The sequence below is a fragment of the Ovis aries genome, chromosome 14, assembly GCF_016772045.2.
Source record: "Ovis aries strain OAR_USU_Benz2616 breed Rambouillet chromosome 14, ARS-UI_Ramb_v3.0, whole genome shotgun sequence".
Lineage (NCBI taxonomy): Eukaryota > Metazoa > Chordata > Mammalia > Artiodactyla > Bovidae > Ovis > Ovis aries.
This window is the reverse complement of record NC_056067.1, coordinates 45,700,330-45,718,286: the sequence shown is the minus strand read 5'-3', so window position 1 is coordinate 45,718,286 and position 17,957 is coordinate 45,700,330. Positions and strand designations below refer to the sequence as shown.

The window sequence follows — 17,957 nt, the reverse complement described above, 5'->3', positions numbered from 1 at the left end:
TCAGTTGACATCAGGCAGGAATGTGATCAGTAGATGTAATGCTTGGACTAGCAAGTAGGTCTTCTGTGTAATAAAACTTTGCTATGATTGCTTATTAGTTCCATGGTTATTTTTTGGTCCATTCTTTTATATTTTTTTTTACATAGACACTTAATGTCATCTGCACACAAAGACAGTTTTACTTCTTCTTTTTCAATCTCTGTACATTTTATTTACTTTTCTTGTCTTACTGCATTAGCTAGGACTTCTGGCAGGATTTTGAAAGGGAGCGATGAGACGAGACATCCTTAGCAATTTGACCTTAGGTACCACAAGCGGAATCTGACTACTAGGGACCTTCTTTTAATTATGTGTCCAACAGTACTGAAGTAGAACTCCAAAAAGACCACTTTCTTAACTTTTTACCTTTTATATTTCTTTTCCAATCCAGTGCCCATGGCATTTGAGGAGGCAATCTGAGAAGTATATAAGGGAAACTTGATGTCTTTAATAGATCTCCTGCTTGGGTTTTGAAACATGAATTCGGGCAAAAAATTGTCTCCTTAATCTTCTGTGATATCTGAAATTCAGAAAAAGGCACTTATTTATAGAACAACTCTTTGGTTACTGAAAGAATGCCCAAGGCATAGACTCCTGTTGGTGTTAACTATTTCCCATCTTGCTTCTGTCTGGGAACTGTTGGCTGTTTGAGGAGAACACAGCTGTGAAACACTCTCAACTAAAGGTGTTTGACTGTTTCTGCTGGGAACTGCTGGCATGTTTTTTTCATCCTGGTACATTGTTAAAATAGCCTCCATAACTCCCCTCCCTTCTGCACACCTCCTACACTAAATCTGGCCTTCGCCATTGACTTGTTTTGACCAATGGGATAATAACACATTTGGCAAAAGCAGAGACTTGAAAACTGAGTACACATTCTGGGACTTCTCTTTCTGCTCTTGGGAAACCTGCAAATGCTGCCATGTGAATAAGCTTGGGCTGGCCTTCTTTAGACACATGGCCAGTGAGAGCCCTCACCCCAGCCACTTATACCAACTTCTAGCCTGCCATACATGTGAGGGAGGCCACTCTAGACCAGTCAGCCCCCAGCCACCCCATTAGCTGACAAGTGGCGTGGGTAAGCCCAGGTGAGAAAAATGGGAGAACTGCCTGGATGACTATCGTTGTTATTCAGTCATTAAGTCATGTCTGATTCTTTGCAACCCCATGGATTGCAGCGCACCAGGCTTCCCTGTCCTTCACTATCTCCCAGAGTTTGCTCAGACTCATGTCTGTTGAATCGATGATGCCATCCAACCATCTCATCCTTCTCCTGCCCTCAATCTTTCCCAGCATCAGAGTCTTATCCAATGAGTCAACTCTTTGCATCAGGGGAACAAAGTATTGGAGCTTCAGTTCAGCTTCAGCATCAGTCCTTCCAATGAATATTTAGCATTGAGCTCAGCCCAAATGGTCCCACAGAATCAGGAGCTAAAAAAAATCATTATTTTAAGCCACTGTGTTTTGGTGTAAGTTAACAAAAATTAACTTATATACCCTGGATCAGAGTGGTTTCTAGGCAACAAATATCACTTGCCTTGGCTCTGGGTATAGATCTTGAAAGTTGAAAAATCCCTTCAGTTTCTGGACTTGTCTAATCAACTTTCTGAATACATTTTTATGAGATGAATTTTAATGCCAGGGATCAAATGCCAGGATCTTTTGATCATTTTTTCCAGCAGGAGTGGAATTGGTTCTTCATAATGACCATTTCCTCTATTTTGCATCTTTCTACTTCTATTTGCAGACTATCTGAAAAAAATGAGAAATCATGATTCAATAGGTTTCTTAGTTGGGTTAAGTGGTGCATTCCTAGCTGGGTTCAGGAAGCCGTGGAGAAGAGCCACAGGACCTGCTGGTTGGTCACAGCTCAGCAGTAAGAAGAAGGAGCCACTGGAATCTGGAGAGAAGCTTCTAACTTCTGCTGTGTCCCTCCAGCGCCCTCTACTGATAAGACCTAACCTTGTGCCAAACGATACATTTTAGAATTCAGCAGCATAGCTATGATGTTTTTCAAAACCAAGAAATTAACATTAGTACGGGACCGAGTGACTGGCGGGGGGCGGGGAAAAGACCATTAACTAAACTCCAGACTTTATTTGGACTGCTCTAGTTTTTTCATTAATGTCTTTTTAAGATTCAATCTAGGATGCGTGCTAACTCGCTTCAGTCGTGTCTGACTCCTTGCAACTCCATGGACTGTAGCCCACCAGGTTCCTCTGTCTATGGGATTCTCCAGGCAAAAATCCTGGAGTGGGTTTCAATGCCCTCCTTATAGACTGTTCATAGAGAAGAATGCAAATTGCAAAACTGAATTAATGCTAAATACAGTGCAATCTAGGATACCACGTTTCATTTAGCATTAATTCAGCTTTCCACTTTGCATTTTTCTCAGTGAACAATCTATCTTGGAGATGATTTAATATGGCAAAAATAAATGGAGCTCCCTTTAAACTTAGCTGCATACTATTGTATGGTGTAAAAAAATGAATTGTATCACTAGTTCTCATCACTTACTGTTTTTGTTACCCTTGTATGTGGGTTTTTAAACAAACTTGGGCATGTATATGCAAGATGGTTTCCCAGAGGTGGAATTAGGTGGGTCAAAGGAGTGTGAGTTTTACATTTTAGTGAGTAAGTCAACTTGTTCTCATGGAAGGAATTTAAGCTTGAGTGCTATATAACATTAGTTTATCCTTTCCATTCTATGATCTCCAGTGGTGAAAGAGAGGTTGGCTCCATGAGACGGAAGGGAGAGATGAGCTTGGGGAGGAAGCAAGGAGACAAGCCACAAGGGCCCCTCAATGCCACGCCAAGGAGCTGGACTCTGTGCTGAGGGCACTGGGGAGCCATAGTGGGTTAGAGGCCGGATTCAGCTCTAGACAGATGTGGTCCTGCAGAGGTGCGGTAGGAACAGCCATCAGATGGCTGCCTCTCTCTTGGGTGGTCCTGGGAGCCTCATCCCTTTGCTCCTCTCTCACCCTCAGGAGTGGGCCTCTGAGTGGTAGGGCAGGGGCAGACAAACCTGTCCTGCCAGATGAGGCCTATCTTGGCCAGGTTACACTGCTGCCATTCCGGCTGAGCAGAAATGACCCGATGAAGCCAGAGAAAGGAGTGGCCAGCGTGGGGCAGAGGTGGAGGTCCACCTACCCATGGCCCAGAGGCCAGCTTGACTCCAAACCCCAGCGTCTGACAACGCCTGACCTTGTCTTAACTGCTCAGATACAGTTTGACAATGTTTAGCAAAATAATTCTTTTCGCAATACACATCTCATGTCCAACAGTGAAGTTTTTATTAATATTTCTATTTTTTTCTTTAAAAAAATCTATCAATCATTATCTATTCAGTCATCCAGCTGAATGATGAATGATGAATATCATCCATCTATTTTATTTATACAGGTTACTACCAGAAATGAAAGAAAAACAAGAACAGCTTGTTTGCAGTTGTCTGCAGTAGGGGTTAGGGGTGGGAAGGGGCTGATGTCTGGCTTTCCCAGCTCTGGTCTCCCTGGCACTGCCCAGTGGTGAGTTTCCTTTAAGTTTCTTTTGACAGTCACTTATTTGGATCTTACTGGAAACAGAAAGGCCTGTAGAGTGACCCCCTCCCCCACTGCTTCTACTTCACGAACTGCCTATCAGAAATTGGTTCACATCCCATTTAAGCAGGCAAACTTAAGTGCCACTGTTAAATTGCAATGGCGAATGTGAGACTGATGTCCAGCAGGAGTATTTGTCTTCTGGAAGCTGTGGTTGTGTGATTGGAGCTAGCACTGAGTAGGAATGTTAAGAAAATTCAACTGAATAAATCTGAAGATCTAATTGGATTAATTCAACGGGTCATGATTTAGACAGCATCCCATCTAGCAAGTAGAAAGGAACTCTCTTAGTAGTTGTTTTTGTGGAGGACAAAAGCACGAGTTTTCATACAAATTTTTGGAAAATACCAAAATGCCCAAGAAATGAAATAAAATCCCCCCCTGGAGTGTCTCCTCTTCCTTGATAACCAAGGTTAAACTTTAGGATTTTACAAAGGTTTTTTTTTTTACAGTGTTTTACAGTTTTAAGGCAACTGTGTTTTACAACTGTGTTTTACAGTTTTAAGGCAAATACACACATATTTATTTTTTTATCAGCTTTACCCAGCAGTTTATTTCTGTATTTGATTCTGATTATACAGGATTGAGAAAATTCCTGATCCATAATAAAGAGGTCTATGGATTCCTGAGCTCTTCTATGCTATGAGGTAGGGGCTGCAGGAACCCCATCTTTCTTTGTACTTTTCTTTTTTTGGCCACACCCTGCCACACTCATGATCTTAGTTCCCCGACCAGGTATCAAACCCGCGCCCCCTAGCGGAAGTGCGGAGTTCCAACCTCTGGACCACCGGGGAAGTTCCAAGAAGCCCATTTTAGAGAGGTGGGTACATGGAGGCTCGGGGCTTCTCTGGTGGCTCAGTAGGAAAGGATCTGCCTTCAATGCAGGAGACCCAGGTTGGATCCCTGGATCAGGGCAGATCCCCTGGAGAAGGAAATGGCAACCCACTCCAGTATTTTTGCCTGGGAAATCCCGCAGACAGAGGAGCCTGGTGGGCTATAGTCCGTGGGGTTGCAAAGAGTCGGACACAATTTAGCGACTAAACGGCAACATAGAGGCTCAGAGTGTGGTGGTGGAGGGTGAGAACTCAGTACTGCCTCTTTTCCTTTCTCAGAGATTCTGAGTCACTGATTAGGCCGCTGTGAACTTCCACCTAAGAATACATCTGATTTTAAAAGGAGATCGTGACAAAATACCCTCTTTTCCTTGACATGTTTACAACGTGGTCAAATATGTGCTCAAGGATGGAGGAGAAGTTTCATTGCCGGGCCTGCAGAAAAGCCTGTTAAGCCAGTTAATCCGGAGGTATGCTTATGTGTTAAAATATGGTACATATAACATTTACATCTACATGGTGTTTAAAAAAAACTCTGTCTCGAAAAGCAAAGTTGTACATTGCTGAGTATTTCAGAAATCCCTTTATTAAATTTTGTTTTTGGAAAGTAATACATTATCTTTACAAAGCATTTTTTCCCAAACATCATAAAGATATATATGGTGTGGAAATTCCTCCTCCTCTTGGCCCTCCATCCCAACTGTTTCTCAAAAAAAAAAAAAAAAAAAACTTTAGGAGAAATAGGTATTTATCATTTTTATAAGAAAGAAATCACTTATGCATGTGGTTCTGCTCCTTCCCTTGTTTACTGACTTATAGCAGAGTATATGATCTGTGACATATCTGTATTCTGGAATACTCGGACACAGTTTCAAAAAAAGAAGTGAATTCACATATGCTGACATGAAAAGATGACCAAAATATATACTTAAGTGAAGGAAACAAGTTGCAATACATATTTTGAGCATGTTTCTATTTTTTTATATTTACTTCTTTATTCTTGGTGGCATCAGGTCTTACCTGCAACATGCGGCATCTTTCATAGTGATGCGCAGGCTTCTCTCTAACTGTGGTCTGGGCTTAGTTGCTCTGTGGCATGTGGGATCCTCATTCCCTGACCAGGGATTGAACCCACCACATCCCCTGCATTGGAAGGCAGATTCTTGACCACTGACCACTAAGGAATCTAATCCAAAGCATGATTCTATCAAACATGTGTATATATGTGCTTATATAAGCATATATCAATACATTGATAAAAACTTTTGAAAGGCCAAAGAGGACATTGATCATGTATTAATAGCATTACCTACAGGGTTGGAGAAGATCTGGGGGGATGTTTACTGGGGAATGGAACATGGGACACTTCCCATTTGTAAATTTTTATAATTTTTTAAATGGAAGCATTATAAATTATTTTTGCTTTCTAAAAAAGTATTTCCCATATTCCTTTAAACATTATTTTAAAACCTTGATCTATTTCTTTAAAAGGAAAAGACCTACCCTGCATAGAGAGAGAGCTACAGGAATAAAAGCACTGTATGTGCTTTGCCAGTATTTCTACTTGCATTCCTTGGAGATTTTTTTCATGTTAAAACATTATTCTTTACTATTGTTTGTGGTATTCTAGAGTACAGACATAACATAGCTAATTTAACCAGTCCACCACTGATGTTCATTTAGGTTACTGTAATGAACACCCTTATATATGCTTTTCAGTTATTTATACCATTATGACATCTTTTTATATCAGCTCACATAGATTTACCTTCTTTATGACAGCCACGGAGAATCCCAGTCCAAGGATATAACATGAGTTGTACAACCCACCCTCTGCTGATGGATATTCTGTTGTTTCCAATTTTTCACTGTAATAGATTTGACCATTAAAGTATGTTTTCAAAAGCTGACATTTGATTCCAGCATTTGCAGGCCATTTGCAGACCCAGTGGAGGAAATGAGGACCCTGACAAACCTCATTTAATGGGTAAGGAAGAGTTCTCCCCATACGGCCTAACCACTGTCAAATGGCCAGAGCATGGGCCTGCTTCAGAGAGAACAAAAGAACAATGATGAGATTCTTAAACTGTTTGCTCTCATGCACCCCTTAGAGAACTTACTGGAAGCTTTAGTCTCTAGTAGGAGGATGTCTGGGGCTTCCCAGGTGGCTCAGTGGTAAAGAATACTCCTGCCAATGCAGGAGACACAGGTTCAATCTCTGTGTCAGGGAAGATCCCCTGAAGAAGGAAATGGCAACCCCCTCTAGTATTCTTGCCTGGGGAATTCCACGGACAGAGGAGCCTGGGGGGCTACGGTCCATGGGGTCGCAAAGAGTTGGACAGGACTTGGCGACCAGATAACGACCATAAAGGAGGATGTTTGTCACCTGTACTGGCCCAGCAGCCCTGCACTTTGATTTTCTTTTGATAACCAGTCCCCTTCCTAACACCACCCCTAGATGCATCCTTAGCAGGAATGTTAATCCACATTGCTCTCCCTTCCCAGACTGAAGAGTGGGGTTAAAACCTAAACCAACACAGTGAGATTTAATTCCTGACCTTGGTGAAATCTTTTGGGAAAGAGGCCTTTTCTCACTGCTGTGTTGCTTAGCTATACGAATGTCAGTCTGGTGTTATCAGAGACATCCTGCCAGAGAATGAAGCAGGTTTCCTGGAAACCTAGATTGAGCCCCTGGATCCAGACATGCCTGAAGCCAGCACTACCGACTTGGTTACATGAGCCTGTACATTCCATTTTATGTTTCAGTCAGTGCTGGTTGGGTTTCTGCTAGTTCCACTGTAAGTTCTTATTCATTTACCTTGGCTTTAGAAGAAAATAAACGAACTCATCCAAGTAGTATTTATTGAATATCCATGCTCAGCCCCATACCAGGCGATGCGGGGGATGTTAAAGTGACCATAACAGAATTTGTCCCTCTCCTCATGGCAGTCCCAGTTCTACCAGAATTTAAACAGACAATCACAAACTATTCAGTGATGATGACGACATCCACCATGGAGGAGGAGCTCTGGGAACTATAAGAAAGGTATCTGTGAATGGGGTGGTGAGATCAGGAAAGGGCCCCCCGAGGACAGGACTTGAAGTTGACCCTGAAAGATGGGCCAGTCTAGTGAATCAGTCTAGTGAAAGGAGGTTAAGGACTAAGGGTCTGTACATACATGCTACACATCCCTTAGAGAATTTGCTGGAAGCTTAGTCCTTAGTAGGAGGATGTCCAGGGGTTTTAGGGCACCCCAACTCTCAGCAGGGTTCAGAAACCTGGTAAAACATCTTTGGAGTGGAGGGAGGGCTGGGCCAGCGAGGTGGGCCAGGGAGAGGCGAGTCAGCCGTCTCAGCGGGAGGAAGCAAGCCAGAGCAGGAGGAGGAGGAAGCCGGCTGTGCACGTGGCCTTCACTTCTCGTTCTCACAACGTGGTGTAGAAATACATGGCTATCAGCATCACGGGGAGCTGAAGAGGAGGCGTCAGGTGAGGGGTACTCCCGCCTCACACCCCCATCCTACCCAGCTCAAAGGCTCCGCCTCTCACCGTCCACATCAGGATGGCAAACCCAAACCATGAGATGCCCCACGTGTAGCTGTCGATGGCGTGGCCAATATGTTCAAAGCAGCCCTGGGCAAGGGGAAAGTGGGAGTGTGAGATAATGCCCAGGGAGGGCTGGCTGCTGAAAGCAAGAGTCACTGGGCACCCTTGGGAGAAGTCACTTCCTGCTTCCAGTCTTGCTTTTCTTCCTGTGGGATCACTGAGGGCGGGGTTTCTCACCTTGGGGATCATAGCAGTGTCTCCCTCCCAGGGTGATTTTGGGGAGTCAGGGCTGTGACGATAACCCAGACTGCACAAACAGGTGCTGCCTCTGATGGTGCAGTCTGAGGGCGATTCTGTCTGGAGCCAGCTTTCCATGCTGCCCCCAAGTTCCAAAGGTTTGAAATTTAACTTTAGGATCAGACCAGTTCTAAAAGCTTCTCGTTTAGAGGTGAGGCTGAGCAGGGCCAGAGCCTCACAGCACTTGCCTTCCTATAGATCCCCTGCTCGATCTGACTTGAGAGTGGCCAAGAATAAAGGTTCAGGGTGTGTGCCCTGGAGTCAGCAGGACAGAGCTGAGGGCAAGCTCTGTCGTTTGTTGGCTATGGGGCCTAGCTGTGATTCTGACCCTCTGAGCCTCAGTTTTCCCATCTGGGAAATAGCAATATTGACAGCACTATCTCCCTGGTGGCTCAGACGGTAAAGTGTCTGCCTGCCGTGTGGGAGACCCGGGTTCGATCCCTGGGTTGGGAAGATCCGCTGGAAAAGGAAATGGCAACCCACTCTAGTAATCTTGCCTGGAAAATTCCATGGACAGAGGAGCCTGGTGGGCTACAGTCCATGGGGTCGCAAAGAGTCGGACATGACTGAGCGACTGCACTTTCACTTTCACCCTCCAAAAAGTAGCTGTGATGATTCTGTGAGATGTGGTGTGTCAGTGCTCTGCACGGAGCCAAGGCTCAAGGAACAGCTGTCTGACTCTAGAGGGGTGATGGTTTGCATCAGGCTCCTCTCTCCATGATACTCGATCTAAGACATGGCGCTGAAGGGCCCCCCTAGCCCACTGGGACTGGTTCCCCTCCTCTGGCTTCTCTCTTTGCCTCTGCACTCCTCTTGCAGGAGTTAAAGCACCTGGTTGGGGCCTCACTGCCTGAAATCACATCCCAGCTCCATCCCTCACTAGTGAGATTCATCATCTATAAAATGAAAACATTGCAACCTTACCTCATTAGGCTGCCGTGAGAATGAAATAAGTAAAAAAGGAAAATGTAAAGCACCTAGAAGGATGCCTGCTACAAAGTGAAGGCTCAAGACATGTTAGTGGTTATTGGTGGTGTGCTGCCGGTATTGTTCTTGTTGCTCTGATTCCCTAGACAACCTGAGAAAAGTTTCAGGTGTCGCCAGGTCTGGGTCAGACCAAACCTGCGGTATGCATCCCGCTGACCTGCACAGGGAGGTGGCGGGGCGGGGAGAGGTGGGGGGCAGACAGATGGAGGGTTGAGAAAGTCAGATGGGGGTTGGGGAGGAGATGACAGACAGACAGACAGGAGGGAGAAAGAGACAGAAGAACCAGAGAGGGCCAGACAGACCGACAGACACAGCAGGAAGAGACACACCTTGGTGAACAGGTAGTCCAGGTGGCCCAGGCGGCAGCCTTCTTCATTGACTGGGATGAAGTTGCCAGTCCGTCGACAGCACAGCGGGGGCCAGGGGAACACCACCTCTGGGGTGGTGGCCCGGAAGGCAGATGTGAAGTTCACCCAGTCCATGGGGCCTGACGTGCCACAGCACTCTTGCTGGAGGGAGAGGCTGGGGTCAGGCGGGCTCCAGCTCAGAGAGGACTGCTGCTCCCTTGCAGTCACACAGCGAGGAAGGCCAAGATGGGCCTACACTCCAGTGTCTGTGTGTGAGCAAGGAGCAGGCAATACTTGTCCCAGCACCCCAAGGCTGATGGGAGATTTGGATCAAACCCACATTTATAGTTTTTTTTTTTTTGAAAAAAAAAAAAAAATTCATTGGAAAAAAATTTTTCTTTTTTTAATTAGCCATCAACAAAAAGAGTCAAATGACACCAAGGGGCCAATTTCTGGCTTCTCCTGGCCTTTCTGGGTGTTTAATTTGTGGCTTTCAAATGATGAAAACATAGGCTCCTTCAAACGTGGGCTCCAGTCCTGGCTAGCTTGAAGCAAATGGGGACCTCAGTTTCCGAGGGGTCCTCAACATTCTCCCTTTGTGCTCCTGTATCACACTGAGTTTAATTAACATGTGTTTTTTAGAACCTGGCAGCCCGGGTTTGAGTCTGTCTGGTTCTGTGACCGACCAGCCATGTGACCTCAACTTCCTGCTTCCCTTTCCTTATCGCTAAGAGCTGATCTCCATTATGGGCTGGCTGTGAGGATTAAAGAAGCTTGAAAGTGCTTTGAACAGCGCTAAACAAAAGATAGTGCTGGTTGATGTTTGCAATTACTATTATGACTATTGTTGTTATTAAGACGGTGCGTGCCATGGTTCAGAGCAGGGGCTCTGGATCTCGGCTGCCAGGTTTGAGCCCCAGCTCTGTCCCTTACCAACCACATGGGCAAGTGCTGTTCTCTCTTTTGAGGTTTTTCATCTGGAAAATGGCAACAACCAGAGTCCCTCCCTTCTAAGAACCTTCTAGATATCATCCACCAGTGGGCATCATGGAAGCCCTAATTACCTCTGTGGTCAGAGCCCCAGATTCACCCCCAACCCCCCAACACTGCAGACCGTCGCCCACCTCAATCATGATGCGATCCCAGAGGCGGGTCAGTTCCCGGCCCTGGTCCGAGTTTGCACTGTAGAAGGTCAGCATCTGCTTGGTGATCAGGGACGGGTTGGACACCATCTGCAGAGGGCCAGGAAGAACAGGGTCCAGCCAGGCTGGGTGGGGAGAGAGCTCGACCTCCACGTCTGGAGACCCTCACTGAACTCCCCCCGCCATAAGTCACGTCCCTCCCCTGGCCTCTGTGGGACTCACGTAGTCTCGGTGGGTGTAGGACGTGATGCAGGAGGCGCACTCAAAGATGTAGATGATGAGCATGAGTATCAGGTACTGTGGAGAGATGGAGGGAGGGACGGAGGCCAGTGCCATCAGGGCAAAGCCTGTGAGGTCCCACCCCTCAAGGGATGGGTCCATGGACAGAGGTGCAATGGTTTATTTTTTGTGGGTTTTTTTTTTTGGCTGAGCCCTGCAGCTCGCAGGATGTTAGTTCCCTGACCAGGGATCGAACCAGGGGCCGGCAGTGAGAGCACCACTTCCTAACCATTGGACTGCCAGGGAATTCCCAGAAACGCAATTGTTTACAAAAGCATAGGACAATGTGAATGGAGGTCTTCCCTGGTGGCTCAGACGGTAAAGAAAATGCCTGCGATGCAGGAGACCTGGGTTCGATCCCTGGGCTGGGAAGATCCCCTGGAGAAGGGCATGGTAACCCACTTCAGTATTCTCGCCTGGAGAATCCTCATGGACAGAGGAGCCTGGGGGCTACGGTCCATAGGGGGCCCAGAGTCTGACAAGACTGAGTGACTAAGCAGGCACAACGTGAACGGAAACATCTACATGGTGGATACATACGTGCTGTCTGTGCAAACCTTTCACCCTTTCCGTATGTTTGAAAAGTTTTCAATAAAATGTTAGGAGGAAATGAAATTTAAAAATATGCAAGGTATTCCCTGAAGTTAACTATTAGCTTGGATGCAATCAAATGAATGTCTACTATAGAAAAGAAAAAAATAAAGACACTCCTGAGACATCAGGGACATCTGAACACAGGCTGGGTATTGGAAGATAGATAGGAAGGGAGTGGGGTAAATTTACAGGGTGTGCCCACGGTATACTGGTTGTGCACCGCCCCCCCCCCCAAAAGAAACCCTTTGGTGTTTAATGAAAATTATTTCTCTGACCCTCAGCTGTCCCCTCCCCTTACCCTTAAAGCAACAGAGGGTGGAGTGTGGATGTGCCAGCTTCACTGCCCAGATGAGATGCTGTGGGCCAGCACACCTGGCTGCTTTAAAACCATGTCCTTATCGCTCAGAGAAATGTACACTCAAGTATTGACAGGGAAGTGACTTGGTGTCTGGAATGCACTTCAAAATACCCCAGGAAAGAAAAATGTGGGCAGGCAGAGGGTGGGGTAGGGGGATGACGTGTGGGTGATATTGTTGAAACGAGGTGACAGGTCCACAAGGTTCATGGTGCCATTCACTCTAGTCTGTTTGAAATTTCTCATGATAATTAAAGAAAATTCTGTGTCTCGATTAATGACAAGCTCACAGGGGAGACACAGACTTTTTTCCTTTTACTAGTTGGGTGGACTTTTAGGACTGGAAAATTGTTGTGCCGGAGAACTAAATGCAGGAAAGAAGAATAAAAGGAAAGGCACGGAAAAGAGTGTTTTCCATGGCTCCATCTTACACAGCGAAGCCAAAGTCCCTACCAAGGCCTGCAGGTCCACCGGCCAGGCCCACCTCCCCTCACTCCCCTCATCGCCACGCCCATCCCCCAGTGTTCTCCTGCCCTGTCCGCCCTCAGGTCCTCTCACTACCTCCCCACAATTGGCTCCAGCCCCCACACACGTGGTTCACAGCCCCCTCCACTGCACCCTCCCCCAGCCTCGCCTCTGCTTCACTCTACCTGCAAGTTCTCCACTCTCCCTTCCGCAGCTCCAGCTCTTCCTTCCCTGGCCACTGTCTCCCCCATCACAGTGTCCTGCCCCGCAGCCAGGGCTTTTGTGGTTTGCTCACTAAATAACCCAGTGCCTAGCACAGGGCTTGGCACATGGTTCTTGCTCAATACACATTTGTGGATTAGGTAAGTAGCTGCTCCCGGGAATCTAAAAAGCCCTCAGATGGGGAGGAAGCCCCATGTTGGCTCTGGGTCAGTAGGGCTGGGATTGGAGTTCCGGCTTTCCCTATCATCTGGTCTGTGGGCCTCTTTGAGCCTCAGTTTCTTCATCTGGTAAATGGGTAGAGAAGCACTCACTTCAGAGGGCCGCTGGTTGGCTTGAAGGCGTTCACTTTCTAAACTGCTTAGCCTCATGTCAGGCACATGAGAGGTACTTGGGGGAGTGTGGGTTATTGCTGTGGGCAGAGACAAAGAGCCTAGGATCAAGTGCTGACGGACTCAGGTTTAAATCCTGGCTCTGCCACTCACTTGCTGTGCCACCCCAGAGAAGTGGGTTCACTTGTCTGAGCCTCAGTATCAACTCTGTCAAATGGGTTCATGAGGATGAAGATGGAGATGATTACGGCACCTCATGACGGGTGGTGAGGCGCAAATGAACTAATCTATGTAAACATGGAGCGCTCATTAAATGGCAGCTGTGCTATTCTTCTTGTCATTGTCATCAACAGAGCTCACAAGTGCAGACCCTGGAGACCAACTAGCTGAGGTTCAAGTCCCAGTCCTGCTACTCAAGACCCATCTTCCTGTGCAGCCTTTTCCTTGCCTCCTGTGGGCCCTAGTTTTCCCAGTAAGAGTAACAGCTGAGCCTAGGTTACTCGTCTATGGACAGATGAGAGGACATGATTGCCAGGAGGCCCTGGTGCAGTGCCCCCGGGAAGGCGCACTCGTGGCTTCTGTGCGGTTGGCATTACGACTCTGTGAGGATGACCTCTGTGGCCGGCCTATGCCCATCCCTTCTTCCCGGGGCCTCACCGTGAGGACCATGGAGCGGCGGCGGCAGAGTGCTGCGCCCACACCGAAGCTGGCCGCCACGAAGAAGGAGAAGCCACAGAAGATGGCGATCCAGGCGCCGGCGAAGACATCATCCTTGCCCGAGACGCCCATCAGTGGGTACACGCGGTACTGGTCGGCGGTCACCCATACTGTTTCCGCAAACAGAGCCAGGCCTGACAGCTGGACAGAACGGCCAGTCAGCAGGGCCTGGGCAGGCGCGGTTGGCTCACCTGCATGAGTCTCTGTGAGCAGGTGCCTTCCCCACTCTGAGCCTCTACTGCCCTCCTGGCAAAGTAGTAGGAGTGACAAAGACGTCCCCTTCCATGAGCAGGGATGAAGCTGGGCAGGGGACCGAGAGGGAAGGGAGGACCCAGCCAGACCCCTGAACCCCACCTCCACCCCAGCTGCTGAAGACTTCAAGGATATGAGGAGACACTACATGCAAAGCCTGGAGCTCATGGAGATGCTGGGTCTCCTGGAGAGAGTTGCTGTTCCCTGAGGAGAGGAGCCTGGCTGTGGCCAGAACAAATGACAAAGGCATTGACCCTTCGGTCCAGCCGTTCCACTCACAGGAATCGATCCTCCGGACACACCTGCCCATGCAGGAAAGCCACACACCCACCAGGTTATTCCCTGAAGCACTGCAGGGAATAAAGGAGCCAGGGTGCCACACAACGGGGGGCTCTGCAGTTGTGGGCAGGGGTGGGGAGGCCGGCTGAGGCCTGGGGTGGAGGGGCCTACACACAATGGGAGCAGGAGGATGGGGGAGGCACAGGGCAGGATGCAGAATGAGCAAGAAAAGGGAGAAAACAGGTACAGAGTTTCTATCTGCTTGTATCTGGTTCAAGGAATATTGGAGAAAATAAAAATCTGGTTACCTCTTGGGATGGGGAAACAGGCAAGAGGAAGACTGCTCGCTGGTACCTTTGCCAACAATCAGACCAAGGTTCACAGAGTATTTACTGTGGGCACTGATCCCCAGAACTGCTTCCCATGTGATAATCACCATCGTTACCAGCTGTCCTATACTACTGTGGTGATGGCCCGTACCAATAGCAACATGTGTGCCAGGCTCTGGCCTAAGCACAGATCCAGTAACTCATCTGATCCTCTCAGCATTCCTATTTTATCTCTATCTTACAGATGAGAACGCTGAGGCCTGGAGAGATTACATCACTGGCCCCAGATCCCAGAGTAGCAGGTGATAAAGCTGAGGTTGAACCCAGGCGGTCTGGCTCCATGTGCAGGTATCAGACAACTAAAAGACATTGCTGTTACTCATTGCTATGGGCCTCCTGCGCACCCAGCAGGCGCATTATGTCCAAAATCATGTTGATGATGACAGCTGGCACTTGTCAAGCATTTTTTCTGATCTGAGGACCATTAATCTGAGGATTAATCGACTCAACAGTGCCCACAGTGAAGACATAATCTATAGATGGGGAAGCAGGCACAGAGAAGTCAAGTTGTTTGCTCAAGTTCACACAGCTGGGGAGAGGCAGAGCTGGGATCCAAATCCGGACCGTTCTGACTTGAGAAGCCAGGAGACACGGGCCATTAAGTGGGTCCTGGGCTCTCAGCCGCCCCGTGCACAGGTTCAGGACGACTCCCTCCTCCTCACCTGCCCACTGGGCTCCCAGCGGATGTCTTACCAGAATAATGATGTTGCCCACGACCAGCAGACCCACCACAACTGGAGACCCCTTCTCTGTCGTTGCTGCTGCCGCAGAAGCCATAGTCCTGCCTGGGACACATGAGCAGGGATGAGGCCGGGCAGAGGCTGGGAGAGGAGGGCGGGCCTTGCTGGGCAGGACCCACTGCCCGCATTCCCCACCCCAGCTGCCAGGTTCTGCTCCCACCTCTCTGCAGGGCCCAGGCTGGTATCCAGTGTGCCCATAACCCTGGCAGTGGGCCATTTTACAGAAGAGGAGGGACTTCCTTGGCAGCCCAGTGGTTAGGACTCTGCGCCCCCACTACAGGGGATGTGGGTTCAATCCCTGGTTGGGGATCTAAGATTCTGCAAGCCGTGGAGCGTGCCATCCCCACCCCCGCAAAAAAAAAAAAAAAAAGAAACCAAGGCTGGGATGGGGCAGTCGCTGGTCAGAGCTCAGGGCTGGCCTCCGCATCCAGACCCGCAGGGCCCCCTCCTCACCTTCTCTGCCTGTAGCCTCTCTGGCCAGCCCCTCCCACAGCGGCTCCCTATATACGCCCAGGCCCCTCCTTAGGCCAGTTTCCTGGAGGGGGGAGGGTGTCTCGAGAAGGGGATAGAGGTCAAGCGGGCAGACAAGTATGGGAGAACAGCTTTATGAACCCCTTCCCCCACCCCGCCCCCTGCCAGTGATTTATAGACCTGAAATTCCAGATTATGCTGGCCACATGGGCAGGGTGACATGCGGCAGCCTCTGCTTCTCAGTCCGTTGTGGGGGTGGGGATGGGGACAGGGTGGGGAGGGCGAGTATACCACCTGACTTCTCTCCGCAGGACTAGACCCTCCCTGGGAGGGGGAGAGATTCAAATGAAATCCACACGCGAGTTCGGAATCCCAGAACTGCCTCCGCGGCTGGGGGCTCCACCTCTCCAGGGCAGTGACCCCGGCCCGCTAGGGCTGCTGGACGAGGCCGGGAGGAGGGAGGAGATGGGGCAAGTGGGAGGGATGCTCCCCTCTGGGGCCGAGGGAGAGTTTGGAAGATGTGTGTGTGTGACGGGATTTTGAGATGAGTGTTCAACGAGCAGGCGGGGAGAGGAGTGTGCAAGAAAAAGGGAAGGCATACTGAATGGACTTCGTTGGATCCCCCCCTCCCCCGGCCCCGCGCCCCATCACCACACACTCTCGCTGACAAAGCAAGGTCACAGCGAGGAGGAGCCATGGTTGGAAATGTCTTCAGTCTGCGGAATGAAAGACCTAGGTTCTGATCCCAGTTCCGCCTACTCCATGCCGCGCGACCTGGCGTGTGCATTTGCTCATCTGCAGAATGGGTACCATCATATCGCTTTCCTGGGAGGCGGTGGGAACTGAGGGCTGGGATGTCTGCAAAAGAAGTCTTCCCGCCAGTGTGCAGCGGGCGAAGGCGCCTCACCAGCCGCGTTCCAGAGAGGCCCGCGGTCTCTGGCGCCCGATGGCGCCCCCCAGTGGCACACAGGCCCATTCCGCAGGCGAAAGTGGTGGCCTGGACTCCGTCTTCCAGAACTTCTCAATCCCGAGAGCTGGAGTGTTTGCTGGATTTTCTCTCTGAGTTTTGGCTTCCCCGGTGTGTGAGAAATGGGCAAACAAACGCGACTTAAAATCCCATCATCAAGATATTGGCTTGGTGGAACTGTCCTGGTGGTAAAGAATCCACGGCCTTCAATGCAGGGGGTTCAGCTTGCATCTCGGGGTGGCGCTAGTGGTAAAGAATCCGCCTGCCAGTGCAGGAGATGTAAGAACCGCTGGTTCGATTCCTGCGTCAGGAAAACCCTCCGCAGGAAGTCATGGCAACCTATTCCAGTATTCTTGCCTGGAAAATGCATGCCACGGACAGAGGAACCTGGTGGCCTACAGCCCATGGGGTCGCAAAGTCAGAAAGGACCGAAGAGACTTAGCGCGCGTGCACGTGGAACTAAGATCTCACAAGCGTGGCGGGCGGAAAAAAAAAAAGATACCAGCTTAGTAATAAGACTCAAGAGATGTTTTCCAGCTAAAATGGATAATGTGATTTTTAGTCAATCCACTTCACATTTAAAATAGTTTTTCTCTGATGACTTACATCTATATTAAGGACTAAGGAGAAAGTTAAAATAATAATGTATCAGTTCAGTTCAGTTCAGTCGCTCAGTCGTGTCCGACTCTTTGCGACCCCATGAATCGCAGCACGCCAGGCCTTCCTGTCCATCACCAACTCCCAGAGTTCACTCAGACTCACGTCCAGCGAGTCGGTGATGCCATCCAGCCATCTCATCCTCTGTCGTTCCCTTCTCCTCCTGCCCCTAATCCCTCCCAGCATCAGAGTCTTTTCCAATGAGTCAACTCTTCGCATGAGGTGGCCAAAGTACTGGAGCTTCAGCTTTAGCATCATTCCTTCCAAAGAACACCCAGAGCTGATCTCCTTTAGAATGGACTGGTTGGATCTCCTTGCAGTCCAGGGGATTCTCAAGAGTCTTCTCCAACACCTGTCAAATACAATTTATAAGTTTTAGCTAAAATAACTGCAAAATAATAGGGCCATGCTGATAATATGAAATATTTTTATTTTCAAACAGTTCATAACTAT

The 17,957-nt window shown here is 48.7% G+C and overlaps 1 protein-coding gene across 2 annotated transcripts; it reads right to left on the bottom strand.

Moving 5' to 3' along the window:
- Positions 1–7,316: 7,316 nt before the first annotated feature.
- On the bottom strand, positions 7,317–15,955 carry UPK1A (uroplakin 1A). Of its 2 annotated transcripts, XM_004015174.6 has the most exons (8): positions 15,863–15,947; positions 15,363–15,454; positions 13,690–13,890; positions 11,011–11,085; positions 10,771–10,878; positions 9,629–9,808; positions 8,019–8,102; positions 7,317–7,940 (listed from the first exon to the last, which is right to left on the bottom strand). In XM_004015174.6, the coding sequence occupies exons 2-8, from the start codon at positions 15,444–15,446 to the stop codon at positions 7,896–7,898; spliced, it is 777 nt and encodes a 258-aa protein (XP_004015223.2). In that variant the 5' UTR covers positions 15,447–15,454; positions 15,863–15,947; the 3' UTR covers positions 7,317–7,895. The 2 variants fall into 2 exon arrangements, with proteins under 2 accessions (XP_004015223.2, XP_012045578.2); XM_012190188.5 differs by lacking the exon at positions 8,019–8,102 and having other exon boundaries at positions 15,863–15,955.
- Positions 15,956–17,957: the final 2,002 nt, after the last annotated feature.